Below are 20,238 nucleotides of genomic sequence, written 5' to 3' on the forward strand. Positions count from 1 at the left end.
TATCCTGTGAAACCTGCACACGAGGAACTATAGAGTCTCTAAGTGTGTGAATTTTTGTCAGTGACAAACCACATGAATCGACAATTCTTTTAGTTTGAAGTCACACAATGTGCTTTTTTTTTTATTGATATAAGTTTGGCAGAATTACAGATTATAATAAGTGACATGTCATTTTGAAGAGAATAAGTCTTGGAGCAACATGTTTCATCATCATGCAAGCCATGTTCCATATAGTTTGTAATTTGGCTCAACACTTCCATAGCCTTCATCTGTTCTCTCTCTCTCTCTCCCTCTCTCTCTCTATCTCTCTCTGTGTGTGTGTGTGTCTGTGTGTTTGTGTGTGTACTCCTGATTTGGACTCGCATGCGGAACATTTGCTCTGACGTCAAACTCGTCATGAAGAACAGACGGACGAACGAGGACGCATATTGAGACAGAGCTGCCATGTTCACTAATAACTGATCATGAGTGGAACTGGGAAACCCTGCTGGGGGAAATACAACTGAGCCAGTAGCTTCCTTTGAATCAAAGCTTAAAACGTACTTTTATCGTACCACTTTCCCTGACTCAACCTAAATCTAGTTTATGTCATCGTAATGGTCAGGTTTAAATTTCTGTCATTGGGGTTTTTATTCTTTTATGACTATGCATTTCCATGCATTTTTACTTAATGTTTTGTTAATGACTCTATTTCTTTGTTGTGAGAACTGCTGTATGAATATCAAAGGTATTAAATATTGAAAATGAGGGAGATATGGATGAACTATTGAACTAATTCATCTTGGCATCAAAACAGATATTACTGGATGGGCCAAAAAACGATGTCTGTCACTTATCTGAAATATAGAAGCTTGTTTATTGACAGAAGAAATTGGCTGTTTGATTATTATCTCTATATTTTTTATTTAAAAACGTTTTTTGTCCTGTTTTCAGCAATAAGAAGTCTGGTTGAAGGCTCTGAAAGAACAACAACTGTCTCAATGGCAGTATCACTAGTAACAACAGCATGAATCACACACACACACACACACACACACACACACACACACTGCCGACTCACACACTCTCCCTGCCCTCTGTGTTACAATGCATGCATGATATCAGATGCAGACACATGACTTCAGGCCATGTGAGGTGCATCGTGTGTGTTTGTCACTAGCATCCAGCAGCAGGTCACATGCTCCTTAACAACCAACCTACCAATCAGCCTCTCTGTGCTGCAGAGACTAGACCCTATAGGAATTTACACTATTCGAGACAAAGGGAAAAGTGCTGCAGCTGCAGGGTTAAGTGAGGCGACGTCAGTTCACTGTCTGAATAAGGCTCTGATACTCGGTGAGCATGAATTGATTTCACTGTCTGTGATTAAAAATATGCATATATGTATGCATCGCTGGCCAATCATTGCCAAGCAGCAGTGACCTTATCTCCCCTCGACTGTCTGGTCCCACTTCTCTCTGCTGTTATTTCGGTGCACTGAAATAACCCAGTTTGGCCTCGCCTGGCCCGACTGTAATGTTCCCACAAAGACCACATGTGGGTAAGACAACGCAGAACGCTGCGTCTTACAGGTCTTTACCGCCCTCTAGTGGACACCCTAACAATAGTGTCCTGTAGCAATATGGAAGGCCTATCTCCTCTCAGTTTTTCCTCATTCAGGAAAGAGCATGTTCACACAGGAGGTGCATTCAAAACGCAGGACCCATGCACAGATGTTGTCCTTCCTCTTTGCAGCGCTTTGTCCGTCACAGAGCGAATTAGCTGCAAGTATTTGGAGCCTCCTTTCCACTCTGCCTAACATCCGACCCACGTTAACAGCTGGCTGGTGTAAGCAAGTGTGTTTAAAACGCAGACAAGGCCCGTAAACTTCCCCTAATAACACGGCACAGTTCACAGTCAAAGGCGCTGCATCGCATATTCCCTTTCATCTCTGCAGCGCCTCGGAGACGGAGACAGGAGTGGGTTTTTTTGAAGGGAGGGATGAGGGTTTGTAGTCAAAGGAGGGGCCGTGGTGGGGGAGACAGCCAGGCTGAATCTCTCATTTTTGCCCCAGGGGCGTGAGCTGCTGCTGCTTCTGCTGCTTCTGTTGCTCTTTCTTTGTCTGAAGACTGATTAACAGAGCGCATGACTAAAGAGAGTGAATATGAATTTTGTGTGGCCAACAAAAGCCGCCATTATATCAAAAACCTCTGCTGCATTTTACAAGTGTGTGACAAACAGGGAAACCCAGATTACAGGCACCACAAAGATGAGCTCAGATTGTGTCAGAGCAGAAATACAGAGATATAAAAATAAAACTTTGATACAAGTGAAATCACTGCGTTCAAATTGGTGTGAGATGATAAAGGTATGGATTCATCTGTAGTAAAAAGAACTGCAGTGTCAAAAGTAAATGTGGTCATTATGCAGGAAGGTTCCTTTAATATAGTAATATTTTATAATCTTGGTACATGTTTGATATCTTAAAATCCTAAATATCTAGTGACTGGTTATTTGAATTCAGTCAAAAAGCTAGTATAGTCCCAAAACAAATATTCCCATAACAGAAATTGTAAACATAAGCAGTTTTGAGAACTCTGTGCTGCCCCCATGTGGCCAAATAGCTTAATGAATGCAGCTTGAAGTAGTTCAGTAAATGGACTTACTTACAGTCGACAACAGTTCATAGCAAATTAATTTAATTTGAGGACAAATTTAAAACAGATTTTCTATAACTATAAATCTACATTATGAGAACATTGCTTAATTCTTTGCAATCAGTTACAGCTCTTGTATGCACGGTGTACTAAAGTACTAAATGTCATTTTCAGTACCTTGTATTTACGCTAAATCTGAACATAATTAACCGTTTAGTTGCAGCGTGCGTCAGTCTGGTCGGAGTCGGGGTCGGAGTTGGTGTCAGCAAGATCACGAGTCAGCTGAACTTCCTCCTGTTCTTACCTCTTGACCCCTGAGGGTCAGAAGGTCTTGGAATTCCTGTGTGGAGACAAACCTCTACAACACTTGCTCCTTTCGCAGGCTGCTGCTGGACTCCTGTCCATTCAAACCTAAATTAAGATCTAAAACATTTGAAGATGGACTTTTGTGCAGGTGGGAAAGTGTTTGGGACAAAATAATAATTTCTACGGGTAATAAAAAAACAAATTGTATATTTTTTCCATTTGAAAATGTTTGTACCTCGAAAAATATTTTTGTGTGAGTAATAAAGTTTGTGTATTTATAATTCAAATTGTTAAGGAACATGTTCAATAGTGAGGTCAAAGTCTAAGAAACAGAGACTCAAATTTACATAACTCTGTTTGTTACCGTTAAGTTCCAGCTACAAACCTCGAGACTCTTTCTTTACACTCCTGATTCAAGCCAATCAGCACATTGCCTGAAAAAAATAAGAAAAAGTCAAACTGTCTAATAAAACTTCAACAGCTTGAGAATCGTAACTGCATAAATCTGAAACCTGACAGTGTTTGTTAATCAGTAGCTCATATAGAGAACTTCCTTTTCGACAGGTTCTATTTGTTTTTCTTTGTCCAATTCTTCTGCTCTTGTAATGAACCGACTTCCCCACAGGATCAGTAAAGTTAATCTAATTTTCTCTTAATGCATGGTCTGCTGCTGCTCAAAGATCAAGTAATTACATCTGAGCTTTGGAGGTTTAACCTGGAATCAAACACTGAGGCATCTCCCGGACGCTCCTGGGACTCGACGGAGCCAATACTCACAACATGAGCACAAATAGCTGCTGGACACAGAGTTAAATGAGCAGCAGGAACAGCCTGTGTTTGGAGGATTTATTTCCTGTTGTTTGCTCCTCTGGACATTTTATACCGATCACTTTACACAGTAGTAATGAGGAAGAAAAAGGACTTTGATCACAGGTCATGTGATGCAGCAGGAGGGTTTCAGACAATCACAGAGAACAGACACTGACTGACGACTGTACGGTAACGAATCTATTTAAAAAGCTGTTTTTTAACGCTTATTTGAAATATAAATTTTCCATAGATGTAATTTTAAATTGACGTCTTCCAAATCATATATCATTGACTGCACTCCTTACTGAGTCTCTGTCAAACATTTTGTGTTTTTAGTTTCTTTTGTTACTGAGTTTGGTTTGTTTTTAATGTTTTTATATACATCTTCATCTGTTTGGATATTGTTTAATTTTAATTTGTGTTTTTTATTTGTTAGAAACTTTTATCTTTGTTTTGAGAAGTTTTATATGAATAAAGATAAAGATATTGTAGATGGGAGAATGTTTAGCTTGACATAAAAGTGGATAAATTGCTCTTTTCACTATAAAATTGTATATTGTCATTGATTATTTGTCGTGTTTATATGTGATATGGTTATTTATAATCTGCTGCAGTGTCCTGTTTGTCATGGACTGGAAGAGCAACCTGAGACGCACCCAGTCCATGAGGAGTGTCTCTTCGTCATGTGACAAACCCACCAGGACAGAGGCGGGACTGCGGGACAAGAAAACATCTGTGTCCCAGCTCGTTTCCCGGTGAAAGAAAAAATCTTTCCATCTTTCTTATCTTATCTGTGTTTTAAAGTGACACAGGCGGCGCAGCGGATTATTGAACTTGGTTTTTGTTTGCATACCAGGTATCAAAATACAAAGGAAGTCAGTGCAACAACTCGAGCACCTTCTGTAAATAATGGTGAAGTTAAGCTGAAGCAGGTGTTTCAAGAGGTAAACTCATTTTTGACAAAGAAAAGCAGATACCGTGTGGGAAAAACAATCAATGGAGCTTGTGTGTGTGTGTATGTGTGTGTGTGTGTGTGTGTGTGTGTAACTGTCAGATAACACCATCTCTCGTGGAGAGTAAAGAGATTTATCCGGCATCCCAGACAAAGAGAAGCTACGAGGGGGAACGCTTCCAAGCCAAACCCGGTTTGACACGCAGCAGGTCGATGGGGAGCCTTCAGAATGGAACCGGCTCCATAGAGGCCCTGAAGGCTCGGTTTGAGTCAACTCAGAACAACACTGCAACACAGGCCAGAGTGAAGGCAGCAGGTATCACACCGCTGATGAATGGAGAGGCTGGGGAGGTGAAGAGGTCAGCAGAGGAACAGAAGACAAGAAATCCACCAGTTAATGAAACTGGTGCAAAGGACGATAAAGTGACTCGAAAGGTGAATGAAATGACTCGTTTGAGCCTGAAAGTGCAATTTGAGGCCGAGATTGATAATTGAAAACAATACTTTTTTTCACTTTGATCGGAGGAGAAAGTATTGACATGTACCGATCAAATATCAATGATATAAATCACCAACTCTCTAAGCATTTTCAAAAATGCTAGTGTTAGAGAAGAAAAGTAGAATATTAAAATGCATTTTTAGCAATTGACTTTGTTATCAAAAACATAATTACATTTTTACAACATTATTTCCTAGATTTTAATCAAGTCTGTCCGTCATCTCTATAGTACCAATGACAGTTCATTATTTCTGTCTGCAGGTTGTGAATCAGAGCCGGGCGGTGAGGAGAAAAACAATCGGGGGGATTGATTTCGAAAGAATTGCAGCCGATCAAGATGGTGAGTGCAACTGTATTTCCTCTGCCATCAGAAACATCAAGCCTGTGTGGGATCTGAAACTGGCATCATGACCTCAAGGTGAGGCAAAAATTATTTTCAGAAATACTGTTCAAGAGGGATAACAAAAAAAATAAAAATCCTTGATTCATATCAAAGTTTAATGGGTTCCTCACGCCTCTACAAAATTTCGTAATTTTTTAGTTATTTCGTAATCCTGATAACAAAAAGCTGCGAACAAACCTCCTTTGTGGAGGTAATTAATATACCAGAGAAAGATCACAGAATAAATAACCTAGAAAATAACATATTACCAAAAGATTTTAGATTATTGGTCCATCACAACAGCAAATAGAAAATATATATAAAACCAGTTCCCTGGTAAACCTTCCCTGGAAAGGTGCATGTGCCTGAGAACCTGTGACTCAGGTCAAAGCTGAGTTGACAACGAGAATGAAAAGGGAAGCGATGAAATGGATCTCGTCAGCACAGTGACTTAGCAAGAAGCCGTGATTGACTCGGCCGGGTGTGGGCTCAGAGTAGGTCAGTGCAGCGCGGGAGACGGAAATAGCCCGGTGTGCTACGAGTCCTGAATAAGTGCAGGAGGGTGAAGGGGTCAGCTGTCAGGAATGAGACTGAGAGGGAGTGAGAGAGAGAGAGAGAGAGAGAGAGAGAGAGAGAAGGAGAGGCTGTGTTATCAGACGAACCAACAGCAACGTCAGTTAGAACAAAATACAGAAAGGAGATAAGACGACGGGCAGTACACGGGAAAGTGGAGTCTGTGAGTAAAGGATTTTCATAGAATAATGCGTCAGCTGATTAGAAACAGGTCGTATTGTTCCCACCTGGTTTTCTGATGCGCTGTGTTTTCCTGAGTGGCAGCTCCCGGGGGCTTCTGTGTCTCTACCAACAAAGTTCAAAAGTCTGATTTTGCCTTTCTATACTTTCGACAACTCTGGCTGTGACTCGTGTGTCCTTTAACTCTCGGTGTGTGTCATTGGAGTCAGGTATCTGTCTCTAAGTGGTACATTTATAACTGGATCACATGGCAGCTGTTAAATAGAGAGGGTGACTACTGGTGATAACTATCAACAAACACTGGCGATATGGACGTGAGCGTTGAAAGCTGTGCGCTGTTAGAATTGGCATTACGTTTTTTAATTCTCTGTAACGGGGTGTTGTGCCAGAAATAATCAAAAATAAAAGTGACACAACTCTTCTTTTCTCTAAATCATAGTAGTGCAGTACCCGTTCTTAAGCTGTCTGTTTGGAATGGGATGTTTTCTCTCTGAAGCCTTGCCCTCGCTGCTGCACAAAGACCTGTTCACCCGTTTATTTAAAATTCTGTAAGCAGAACCCTGAACTGGACAATCCGTTTTTCTTTGCTGTTGTCATGAACGCATCGTTGTTTATTCAAACTTTATCACTACTGACCTGCTGTGTCTGGTGTCTTTGCAGATGAAAAGAGGAGATCAGTTGCAGACTTCAGAGACAGCTCCTTCTTCCAATTCAAGGAGAAACTGTCCGTCAAAGTGTTGTCTGCCCTCTATCTGTCAAAGGTGGCACCACAGGAGCCAAAACTGGTAAACACCTCTCTACTCAATCACATATTCATAGATAAATATGGATCTCGACTTTCTCCCACTATCCAGAAATGAGGCCAAAATATTTTGGATACGATTGCTGCCATCTTGCACATCTAGCTAGGTTTTGCGCAGTTGACCAATCGAAAATCAGCCTCAACTGTCAATCATCAGTTTAACCCCTTATTTATGCAACACTAATTAATTTATTTATGCAACACTAATTAATTAGACTAATTAAAACCAAACTTACCAGGATAAACATGAGTGTGATAAGAAACTACAAAAGACAGAAAACATCCTTGAGAAATATTTATTTGATGAGTATTTTAAATTTTTTGTTTGGTCCATGTTCCATCCACTAACATGGATGAGGTGTAGTTTATGACCCACACTACAGCCAGCCACCAGGGGTTGATCAAGATGCTTTGGCCTCACTTTTGGGGAGCTGTCATGTTGACTCACATTATACACAATCAATGGTTTCTGGATCAGATTTGCTTGAAAAATTGATTCAGGGTTATTATGCTTTCATAAAAGATAAAGTGTTATATAACAGGACAGAAGAAGGAAACTTCAAACGTTAATTTGAGGTTAACTTGACCTGGATTAATTATTGTTTTCATTCAGGCACAAGATCGATCCCCTGAATCTGGGAAAAGAGTTAAGATAACCAAGGTAAGGATTTCACCTGACATCCATGACGTTGTGCTTTGAATTTGCATTAACAAATAACGCAATAACATAAACATATTTCTGTTCTTGAGTGAGGGAAAGAAGCAGATATTGGATGCCATGTGTTTTTATTTGTATTCATCCATATGGTTGCATTTGTTGCTCTGGAGTTCAGCTAACCCACTGACACCTGGATTATGGACAGCAATTGAAACGGCATGGTTTGGAAGGTAACAAATGGCTCTGGTTGCATGTGTGCACAGTCGGGGCATGGTTTTCATGGGACAGCTAATTTACGTAAAAAATGCCCCCACGATGAGACTGTTACTTTGTTCCTCTAAGATGGCCGAAGACCCCGAACAAAGAAAAGATGACCATCCTCCACCTCCTTTACCCAGACATCAGCTAGGACCAGCAGACAGTTCTGAGAAACGTTCCCAAAAATCAATGCCATCCCAAATTTCCAAGGAAAAGTTACACCAGCAGCGGCAGAAATGTGAGCTGAGGAGACTCATGAAGCACACCCACCCTGAGCTGAAGATGCTGGATGAAGCCGTGGACGATGAGCTTGCTGAGGTCTTAAACTCGGAGTCTGGGGTGACAGCTGGTGAAACTGGATATGAAGGAGAGGTCTTCTCACGACGCTTGATATTTGAGAACTGTGCCTTGAGTAACAAAGTATCTCCTCACACCCCCAAAACGCACATGGCAGACGGAAAAATGGGTGAGGGTTTTGTCGGCAAACCATCTGCTGTGTTTGAGGAGCATGAAGAGAGGCCATGTCATGGAAGTGTTAAAGGGATTGTGCAGGATTACAAAACATTTGGTTCTAGTCCAGAGCCTAACAGAGAGTGTGAGGAGGAGATGATAAGAATAGATGTGCAGGCTTCCAGGAGGATATTTGAGAATCAGTCTGTGAAAACATCCAGGCCAAATTCTGATAACAGGTTCCGAGGGAAAGCTTCTATTTTTGGGGAAGAGAGAGGGCCAGTCCGAAAACAAAAACACGAGCTCGAAATGAGCTGCAAAGAAAACATACACATTGAAAACAAAAGTCTTGATTTCACAGATCAGCCACATAAACAAGGGCCATGTGTTCATGTCGTTGCTGAAAGCACTGGTCTTAAATTTTCTGATGATGAAGACCTTTATACTGATGAAGCGGCCTTTGACAATGACCCTACAAGTCCTACAGCTCAAGGGGAATTTGAGGAAATTATCAAAACAGGTGCAGCTCTTTTCAACAACAACCCATTTATCTCCACAAACATAGAAAGAGAAAATCCATCAAAACCCCAAATCCCAGCAAATCCTAATGAAGCATCTGGGGAGCCCCCCATAACAAATGTCAAGGACCGAGCCCATCTGTTTGAATCAATGCCATTTGACAAAATTATGCGTCAGAACAAGGATGAAATTGAGACGATGGTGGAGAACATCAGGGAAACTCTAAATTCCCTTTATCGCATCAATGCCCTACATTCAGATGGATCAATCATTGAGGTGAATGAGACAATGATAGCAAAAAAGGCTAAATTTGCACTTTCAGAGAGTGGCCCTGAGATAAAATATAATGAATTGGCTGAAGGCGGTGCACAAAACTTCATTGTCCAGCTGCTACCACGAGCAAACCTAAAGCCTCACATCACCTACCTAAAGGAGGATAGAAAAGGAGGGATGGAGGCCATAGTGGTGAATGCACCTGTGCACCAGGATCAGTTCACTACCAGCCAAGACACAGAGTTTAAAACCGCCAATGTAGTTCAGCTCGTTGAGGACATTCTCCATCAGGACAACTCTCTGAGGAAAGGAGTGATCATTCAGGAGGATGCCAACAAATGTGCTAACGTCATGGTTTACTCCCTCTACAATTATGTTGATGAGGAAGATGTGAAAAGTTACAGAGCTCCACCAAGACATGCTGCAGAGTTTGATGAACCCAAAACAAAGGAGATTCATATCAGTAAAACAGAGGATCAAGGACTAAGAAAAGGCATCATTGAATCGACCATAAGCTCCCTTCTAGAAAATTCTCAAGACCAAACCTGCACCGGATCAACCAGACCTGAGGTCACAGTTAAAGGGAATGTTCAACTGTTCAAGAGTTGCATTGAAAAGGGAGATCTGGAGTATTTGAAAACTCTTCAGATTGAGCCAATAGAGCAAGAACAGGAAGCTGATCAGAAACAGACCCTGGCTGAACAAAATACACAGCATCATACTGAACAGGGAGGTGAGCATGCAGAGGAGAGTTCTATAGATTGGGTCCCAGTGGATGTAAAGAGACTGAAAAGCATGTTCTCTGTAGATCGGCAAAGCCAAGCAAAGCAAAATATCCGTGAGAATCGTGCTCCATCTACCACCAGTTCTCACACATGCACAGGTCAGAATGTGCCACTTGGAAAGAGCCAGTCCTGTAAAGAATCCAACATCGGGTTACTTACACCCGGGGTAAGTAAAGATAACGTTCTGGAGCGTGGTGGCCAAGTGCAAGAAGAAGTTTGTAATTTCCCAACTGCACCTCAGAGGTCTTATGAACATCTTGAGACACAGGAGGATGATGGGCTCCACCAAGCTCAGATACTGGGAGTGGTAGACAACAGCAACGAAATCTCAAACCTCCAAACTGCTATCCACAGCCTTCAGCAGGCCACAACAGAAGCCAAATATTTGTACCACTCCTCACAAAACAAAAGGGTTGCTCAACAGTCGTCTGGGCAACCCATTGTCTCAGTTATGGAAGGTGACGTCAAAGAATTATGTCGAGACAATGAGGACCAAAAAGTTGTCTCTGAACCAAAGATGGAAGAAGTTCCATCAGCCTCCAACTTCAATTCAGACAAAAATACAGAGAAGCGCCATGAAGGCAGTAATCCTGAAGTGGTGCAAACTACTGAAACCTGCAGCAAACAGGGTAAAAAATACACTGATGTGGTCCAGAAAAACTTTGAATCCATTGCTGATTGTTCAGACACACAACATGAACAACAAGAGGAAGATGAAGTTGTTTTTCATGGTAAACTTCAACAAGCTTTGGCTTCCTTGGAGAGATCCAACATTAATGTCACAAGAGGTGATTTCAAAGCAGCTATGATATATAAAAACTCCTCCAGATCTCACAAAGACAAATCCAAGGCATCTGTTCAGGAGCCGGACACTGAGGAGCCTTGCCCTTTGACTGAATCCAGCTCAACTCATGTTCACTTGAGACAAGAGGACTCCGTGGAGCAGCTGAGTGCGGTTAACGTAAAGCTCCAAAATAAACCTGCAACAACTGCTGTCTCAGAGAAGAGCAAAAGACCTGTTCGTGTGAAACCAGCCATCCCACCAAAACCAGAGCATTTGAAAGTGAAACAAAAAGATGGCCGATCAAGTAACAACCTAAATCCTGAGGCAACACAAACAAATGTTACAATACCTGAAAGAAAGGGGCAATCCAAAGAAGAATCTGTAGCTCAACCACTGACAACTTTTGCTTCATGTAGCGATGGACACATGAAACACCAGTCCCCCAAAAAAAGTGATTCAGACACTGGGTCATATTCAGGAAATTATAATGGTGAAGCTATTAAGATATCTCAGAAAACGAGTCAGATCCAAAGCTCTTTTGAGAACACCAATAAAAATACTTTTGACAAACAAGCACAGATGACTTCAACAGCAGAAATGAAACCCCCTCAGGAACAAAACCTTGTTAAAGATAATGTGAATGAAAGCGATGAAAGTCCTATAAACTTTAATGAAGCATGCCAGAAATTTGGAGGTAAAAAGTCAAAGATTGCACCTGTGAAGCCAAAAAGAGTAAAAATTTCGCATTTAGATTTAAAACAACAACAAACTATATCCACTTATCCATCTGACACTGGAACAAACACCAGTTTACAAACTGCTGACAAGCAAGAGAGAGAAATGAAACAAGACAATAAAGTTGAGATGAGGGAAAAGAGAGCACGAACCGAGACAGAAGACGAGCGCCGACAGCGGCTGTCAGTTCACATGGATGAAATCGTGAGAGGGAACATGACAGCAGCCATGGACATTTTTGACAATTTACGAAAGCAGGAGGAGCTGCAGAGCATTCTCAGTCGAGTCGAAGATATCGAACAGGACACGAGTGAAGTTGACGTGAGGTCTCTGAGGAGTGTGTTTGAGGATGTCCCAGACTGGGTGGTCAGTTCCGACAAAAAGAAACAAAAATATTTCAAAGTGGAACACAAAGAGGAGAAGTCCCCGTTGAAGGATGACCCTCAAAGCAAATCCTCAATGGCTCATATTTTTGGAGATCTTGAGAGAGCCAGCGAGGAAATCATGACACTAAAAGAGCAAACCATAGCCAGACTTTTGGACATAGAGGAAGCCATAAAGAAGGCTCTTTATTCCGTCTCTACGTTGAAATCCGACTCAGATATTGCTGGATTATCATGTCTGTTCAAGGAATCCTTGGGGACAATGCAAGGAGCACCCTCCACTGGAAATATTAGCAAAATTAGCATCGGGTCAAGCAGAACAAAATTACCACAGGCCCAGGAAAACCCTAGCACAAAGGAAAGCCCAACTGGGAAAGGTGCAAGCAACGCAGAAGCCTCCGCCAAACAACGAGCAAGTCCACCATCTTCACCTGCCTTCATCTCGATACAGTCAGCCACAAGAACAATTGATAAAACAGATGTGGTTCTAGCCGAGACAACAATCTGCCCGAAGTGTCAGCAGAGCCCAAAGTCAGAGGCGAAGTTCCTCACAACAAAGACGCTGACGTGCAACAGTCCGGCCCAAAAAAGAAAGATGGACCCAAGAAAGGGAGGTCAAAAGCAGCCTTCTCACAGCCCAATTGACCCTAAACGCGAGCTCAGTGTTCTCGAGGTGCAGACGGACCACGAGGGGAAAAGCATTAGAGGAACCAAAACTATCAAAGAGAACTATGAGCAGACGGATGACATCGGGAACCAGATTTACTCATCCACAACTTCCACTGTGGTCACCACGCATCCAGAAACCATGACATCATTCACAGGTCCGGCAGTGGTCAGTCCGATGACATACCCCGAAGTTCGGCGGCCAATCAATCACAAGATTTAACTCATTTACAGACAGGGTGCAGGTTAGATTCTTTAAAGATAAGTTGTCATGTACATAATTTGATTGTTTATTTATAAGGTTTGCATTGTGTTCACATGCTTTTATCAATATTAAATGTTGTTTGATCAATTTTATTGTTATTTTTTAACAGTAATTTTTTGACATGTTTGAAATTAGACACATTTTTCAGTTTTAGTTCAGGTCTTTAGTTTTGTTGTTATTTTCATTATTAAATTATAAAATCATTTTTCAAACTCAAATTTACCTTTTATCATCAGTTTCAACCAACTTGTCGAGAGATGTGCTCTGCCTGTCTGAAGCCAGTTTACCCCATGGAAAAAATAAATGCAGACAAATACATTTTTCACAAAACCTGCTTCGTCTGTAAACAGTGCAAGAAAAAGTTAAGGTGAGACATTACAATGCTATCCAGGAGAATCCCATGATTAAATCTACATCATCAATCTACAAGACTGTAATCACCAATAAAATGTGATCTAGATATTCGTATAATACCCTATCTTACAAATAAGTATTAAGGCCAAATTGAAGTACAAACATTTTGAAATTTCGAGAATAAAATTGTAATGTATAAAGTTTTAATTTAATGAGGAAAAAAGTCAAGAATGAAATCATGACTTTAAGTTATAACACTTCGAGAAAAAGGGCAAACTTTTGGAAATTAGTAGCATAGAGAACCCATATGTTGCACCCATATACTGTATATAAGGCTTCTCGATCCAAAGAAGTTTTCATTCCTATAATACTATGACCTTATTATCATAATAATACAACTTCATTCTCGGAATCTTTCTCCTCTTTTTGGGGCCCTGATCCTCTGTGGTAACTTCTACCTTCAACTAAGGTCATTCATTTGCACTTATATGTTGTGTTCATTCGTAGCATGTACAATTACACACCTTTGCATGGGGAGTTCTACTGCATATTTCACTACCAACAACTGTTCAGAAGAAAAGGGAATTATGACGAGGGCTTTGGACATGTGCAACACAAGAACCAGTGGCTGCTGAGGAATACTGCTGGCGTGATCCATAATGAATCTGAAGCTTAAACATACAGTGTAAACGTGAGTACCATCCGACAAAGTAATTATTAATATCGTGAATATCATCATTTTTTGTGAACAATCATTTTAATTTGCTTTTCTCCCTTAAAACTCTGTTCTGTGTCTGTCCACAGCTGACGATATGGTGACTGTGAAAAGATGAAAAATCTGACTGAGGATATATGTTTGAGGCACCATGGGATGCTGTGTGTGTTCATCTATGTAGCAGTGATGATTAACTGTGTGTTGACAAATAACCTACTAATCTTTTGCAAAAACATGCTTTAGTAATTGTAAAAAACTTTTAGATTAATTACTTTTCAGTTATAACAAAATACAGCAAAACATTCTATATAATCTGTAACAAAGAACGATTTAATCTCAAAATATTTTTAACTTCAAATACCATAAATGTCGAGGTTCCACATTGTGATAATATTGCTGTGAAAAATAAATAATCACAAAATAAAAAAATTTCACAAAGGTGTTATTACAGTGTAACTACACTGTACAGTCTACACCGGAGCAAATAATATGAACTAATATGTAGTAGGTTGAATTCTATAATAAATGATTTTATGGTGAACTTGTTGCCCCTGATCAGAACATCCACATTCTGAGTGATGATCCACAGGGATTGTATCACCCAGCATGGATAACCAATCTGCAATGGCCATTAAGATCATATGAATTCAACACCTTCAACAAAGGAAAAGTGCATTATTGCTGATTTCTTGGAATCGTTTTGTCTTCTCTTGTTTGATTCACTGGACTATGAGGGAAGATCGTACTTTTTGTATCAAACTTTGGTCTCCTGTGTTTTCTCTGCACGTAAGGCAAAGCAATACGTTTTAAGGAATTTTAAATATGACAAATTGGAAGTAAGCATGAAACAAAATTACAATTCAACATGACTCAGTCAAAGTTTTGCAGTTATGCATTTTATTCGAGGTTAACTGACATTATGTATGACATAAGTAATTACTGTAACCAGTGTATCAATTAAGTGGAAACACACTACTCCTCCTGATATGAAAAAAAAACGTTTTGCGAATAAACATGTGAATTACATTTTGTCCTCTTTCCTGAATGGGATAAAATCTCAGCAGTTCCATTCTCAGGTTCCCTGAAACCAAAAAAAGAGCATTATTAAAGACAATAACTTTTGTCTTCTTTAAAAAAAGTTCGACATTGCAGGTTTCAGGAAGTAGTAAACAGAAACCTCCAGCGGCAATGGGGATGGTGCCGTATATTAGCATGGGGATGGTGTAATGGTAGACGCCCAGGAGTCTGACCAGTGGAGCGAGGATTCCCCTCACACGAGCAAACATGGAGTTCAAACCTACACCACTCTGCCTACAAGTAAACATAATGGGCTCATTGGCTATCTCAAGTAGTATAAGCAAAAGAGTTAAGTACAGCCACCATGACTTATTACCGATTTGAAATTTTACATTTGGGACAATACCTACCTCACAACAGTGGGGTATAGTTCTGCCGCGTAAACAAAGACTATAGCGAAAGAGGCACTTGCTGCAAATTTTCCAAGAACAGCTAAGGCTGTTACAACTTGAGGAAGCTCTAAAGGAAAAACGCATTTCACACGCATATAAATTACATTATCAGGTCAGTATATGCTCCAGACTTTTCTATACGACACATTACCTTTTGGAATCACGAGTGTCCCAAGACATGCACAACCTGCAAAGATCAGCATCCCGGCTTGACCTATCCTCCTCCCAAAACGCTGGATGATTGGTAAAGAGCCCAGATATGCAGGAACTTCTACGAGGCCAAAGATGAACTGCGTGAGGTAGATATCCCGACCAAAGTTGCCGACATTCAGGCTCAGTCCATAGTACGTGAGACTAGTTGCAAACCTATCAGGGGGGGGGGGGGACATGTCTTCAGCGATCACAATCATTGTTTTTTTATTAGAATTAGCGGTTCAGTTGGTTGCTGCAGAAGGCTCACAGAAACCCTTGGTGACCATAGCATAAGATGCATGTAGGGACAGTATCTGTATATCTTATTATAACACAGAACTACTGATGAATTGCAATCTTGCTTTTTGCAAACTTTTGCGACCTATGATCATGGAGGTAACTTACCAAATAAAGTATTCCAGACATCCCTCTTCCCAGCTATTCCTGATGATTCTGAGTCATTCCCAGTCTAGGTGGAATATGTAATCCCTCCAGTGAGTTCTGGGTGTACCCGGGGGTCTTTTCCCACCTGGGTATGACTGATAAATCTACGAAGTAAGGTGCCCAAGAAGCATGAAATAACTTTTTGTGGTCTTTAATTTACTTAAAGACCACAAAAATATTGAAAATCAAACCCTTGTATAGTGATAGACAGCCAATGCTTCCCTTAAGGCTTATTTAAGCTTAATTGTGTCTTATAGTGTCTTTCTGTTCTTTGATTATGAAGTATTTGCTAGTTTAAAGTCAGATAATCTCATTACGTTTTTGGATTACATGCTTTTATTTTGAAAGTGAAGTTCCGGTAGAGACGAAGTCTTCCAGTTATGAATCTGTAACTTCACAAATATAAAGTATTATGACTAAGCGACCCTCGGAAGAGGCACAAGCTCTTATGGTGATGTTTGTGAAAGTTTCAAATAAACCTGAAAACATCAGTTGATAGTCTGGAACGTCTTTCGCAAGATTTGCTTCAACTTTTTGTGGTCCTTAATTTACTTGTAAAAGTATTGAAAATCAAGCCCTTGCATTTTGTCAGACAGCAAATGCTTCCCTTTAGGCTTATTTAAGCTTAATTGTAGATATTTATGTAGAAACAGTGAGAGTCTTTGTTCCCTACTCGGCGTTCATGTTGTCCGTATTTTTGAACACCATCAACAGGCTTGACGTTGTAAGAAATGTCTGAAAATGAAGCCTTAAAGTTCAAACAAAGCCAATCAGCAGGTTTGATTGAAATAAACTCACCAGGTGAAGCTCATTACAAGAGTACGTTTTCTCAGATATGAGATCCTGAAGATGTCCAACATATTTCCTCTTGGATGTTCCTGCAGCCTCCAGCTTAAGAATCAAGGTTTATATTTCAGTTAGTCTCTATTTACTTCAGTTTATTGTGCTTCATTGTGCTTGAGTTTACTCACCCTCTCCATCAGGTCTTCTGGGACCTTTCTTCCATTCACCTTAGCTGCCCTGCAGATTTCCTTTATGGCCTCCTTCTTTAGCTGCCCTGGGTGAGGAGCCAGCGAGCTGACTCTGGAAGAACCCTGGTGGACATATAGATCCAGGATCACAAACTAAAATATATACTTTTATTGTTTTTAGAAAACATGTATTGAATTTGGTACGTGAGGCAACTGACCAGTAAAATAGTCCCAGAACAAGGATAAGGGGGCAGAAGAGTACTAGCTGCAGGATCCTCCAGTCACGGATCAGATAGGCAATGCCAGACGTCACCATCAGTCCAACAGGAAATGTAGATTGGCAGATGTAGGTGCAGAGAGCAAACTTGGAAGAATCACTCCATTCTCCACCTTCAGAGCAGAAGGACAGATGAGACAGAAAAGATATCATTCACAATTTCCTATTTTAGGCTTCTCTTGGACAATTATGTGTGTGTTTGTGCAAGTTACTTATGAGCCAATTTTTTGCAATATCACTTCATACTTTCAGTTAAATGTGATCAGGTGAATAGATAATCAAAGTCCCAGGGGTTTGTTTCATTGTACTAATTACATATATTACAACAATTCTATAAATATGATATCTTCATGTGTTCTGAGGATCAAGACAGTCGCCACAAAAAATGCTGCTCTTTACACACCAGCGCTAATGCACCCTGCTTACACATTGATATTTAGAATTTTTGTTGTGGTGTTTTTTTTTTTAGAGGTTTCAAAGTATTTGACTGGTCCTGTGGGGTAGAAGTACAAGAAATTACAAATTACAATGATTTTACTGTTAGTGACTGATGAAGTATCAAGACATTCAGTTTCTGTTTTTAACGTTGTACCCACCTATGACAAATGCATTAATAACGATTCCAGAATTTTACATGCCACCTAAGAATCTGATAACGATGTAGACATAGATGTTGGGTGAGAAAGCAGCAGCGACACCACACAGCAGTAGCTGAAGGACCGAGAGGAGGACCACGAAGCGTCGACCAAACCTACACAAAAGTTGGAGTGTCAAAGTGCCAACAAAACATTTGGGCATCGGTGATAACTTTGGGGTCATCATAATAACGTTGTTATGTTGGATTGAGGGGCCTTCAGACATTTGTCCCCAACGAGTTTGGATTATTAATTACATTTTAACAGTGAAATGCACACTTGGTAAAGGTAATCTATAAAAACGAGGTATAACCATATCAAAAATAGAAATAAACAAAATAATGACAGTTCAATTTTTATAGCTGACAATGTTGAACATGCCTTAAAAGTAGACCTTGTCCGAGGGTGATGCACAGTATATACTACTATTCCACGATATTTGAAAAACAACATTTTAGTTTATTTGGTCCAAACATTTTATTAAATTTATTACCTCTAATAAAATTGGACACAATCAGTGATTGCCCCCCGAGTTTTCCTTTGACTGAAGCAGCTGTTGGCGATACGTACACCAGAGGGAGTCAGAGTTACAGGGCAGAGGAGCAGAACAGAGGGACCATCACGAAAGCAGCAGTTCTAGAACAAGCGAGCCAGTGATGAGAGACAAATCTTCTAGCTCACACGTTAAAGCAAGGCAGTGGTTTGTATAATGGGTAGAGGTATCTCTGTATCACTCTCAGTCATTTAGCTTTTCAATTACTTTTAGAGAAGTTTCAGAATTGGAGTGAGAGTGGATGGTCTCCTGTGCAGCCGATTGCGTGTATACCACCACCCTTCAATGCTACAACCCCTCATTGGTACATCAGCTACATCTACCTCTTAACCCAGCAGTCAGTTAATGCATGAAATGTAAATGTGGGTGTAACTATCCTGTACATACCTCTTAATTGCACTATATTTGGGGGGGGGGGGGGGCTCTTGTGACTCTTGCAGATAAGTCATATGGGCCAAGTCTACACCTACGGTTCATAAAGGAGGAATCCTTCACGTTCAGGCCTATGGTATTTAAAAGCTTCTTCTAGAAAAATAAATTTTCTTTGAATTGTATCCAGTTGTCCCTCTGAAGGCAGTTGTAATTTGGATTACTGTAATTCCAGTGATTGTCTTGTAGTGTTGTACTGCTTGTATTTGGGGAAGAGTATTGTGGGGAGAGGCTTTTTCCTTTGCATTTTTCAGTGTGCTGTGTGCTTTCAAATACCCAAGATCACCAGGAACTCCTAACTCATTGTTTGTACAAGTTCCCTTGCGCATCAAGCATCATGTAAGGTCACTAAATGTATTTACATTTCTAGTCCATCAGGGGAAGATCTGATGGACCTTCATTGATTCTGACATTATCTGCAGTAAAGCTTATGGGCAAGGATATCAATGGTCAGTTCTACGATTACCTTGGGTGGCATAGGGGGTGTTTCTTGTCTACCTCTTGTTTGATCTTGCAGAACAGTCCGGAGGAAGAATGCGATCTACGTGAGACAACACAGGAATCATCTCAACCAACATGCAGTTTGAACAATGGGATTCACGTTGCTTTTTGATCAATGGATTGAAATGATCAGCCCTCAGCTGCTAGCCCTTGTGCAACTGTGCAGGTGGTAGGTTGCTCATATTAAGACCTTGAAATCGCGCAACAGCTTTCCTCAGTAGCTGAGGAAGGCTGTGCATGGTGCAGCTTCAATTTGGTCTGAAAGGCAGTGCAAATGTGATGCAGTAGTTTATATTGCTATTGGGTTTGGTTGGGTTTATCCCTGCACTTCTCTTCACAGAAATAATAGTGCAGGACTGGCTCAAGAACGAGTGAAGTCCTCTAACCTTCAAAGTACTATAAAAACACATTTAGCTAAATAAGTTGAGAGAGAGACTGATATGCCTGTGTTCAGGACAGAATAGATCATCCTCTATTCCACAGTGAAAATGTTGGACTTTACTTTGAAAAATTGAAAACAGTGAAAATGTTGGACTTTACTTTGAAAAATCGCTGAATATATCCAGTAAAAATCGTTGATATTCTTGTATGTAGGTAGTCAGGGAGGTCCTGAACACTCTTTGTCTGCCTGTGTGTGCATCTGTATACAGTTCACCTAGTTTCCCAGTTCAATATTATTGTTGCTTTCTCAGACAAAAGTGAATGGATCTTACGGACATTTATGCAATTCGAGGAAAATCGCAAAAAAAATCCAGGTCTTATAGATTTAAATATGGTTTCAT

The 20,238-nt window shown here is 40.5% G+C and overlaps 1 protein-coding gene and 1 pseudogene across 4 annotated transcripts; one reads left to right on the forward strand and one right to left on the reverse strand.

Annotated features, from left to right (window-relative positions):
• Window positions 1–3,526: 3,526 nt before the first annotated feature.
• Window positions 3,527–15,011, forward strand: LOC133932843 (xin actin-binding repeat-containing protein 1). Of its 4 annotated transcripts, XM_062379717.1 has the most exons (10): window positions 3,575–3,941; window positions 4,367–4,507; window positions 4,609–4,696; window positions 4,807–5,139; window positions 5,465–5,543; window positions 6,999–7,123; window positions 7,754–7,801; window positions 13,153–13,283; window positions 13,778–13,961; window positions 14,075–15,011. In XM_062379717.1, exons 2-9 carry the CDS (start codon window positions 4,380–4,382, stop codon window positions 13,944–13,946), a joined length of 1,101 nt encoding a protein of 366 aa, XP_062235701.1. In that variant the 5' UTR covers window positions 3,575–3,941; window positions 4,367–4,379; the 3' UTR covers window positions 13,947–13,961; window positions 14,075–15,011. The 4 variants fall into 4 exon arrangements, 3 of the variants coding, with proteins under 3 accessions (XP_062235699.1, XP_062235701.1, XP_062235700.1); XR_009911989.1 differs by lacking the exon at window positions 13,153–13,283 and having other exon boundaries at window positions 3,548–3,941; XM_062379715.1 differs by lacking the exons at window positions 13,153–13,283; window positions 13,778–13,961; window positions 14,075–15,011 and adding an exon at window positions 8,141–13,003 and having other exon boundaries at window positions 3,527–3,941.
• LOC133933050 (solute carrier family 22 member 13-like) lies at window positions 14,046–18,593 on the reverse strand (annotated as a pseudogene).
• Window positions 18,594–20,238: the final 1,645 nt, after the last annotated feature.

This window comes from Platichthys flesus, chromosome 21, assembly GCF_949316205.1.
Source record: "Platichthys flesus chromosome 21, fPlaFle2.1, whole genome shotgun sequence".
In the NCBI taxonomy this organism is placed as follows: domain Eukaryota; kingdom Metazoa; phylum Chordata; class Actinopteri; order Pleuronectiformes; family Pleuronectidae; genus Platichthys; species Platichthys flesus.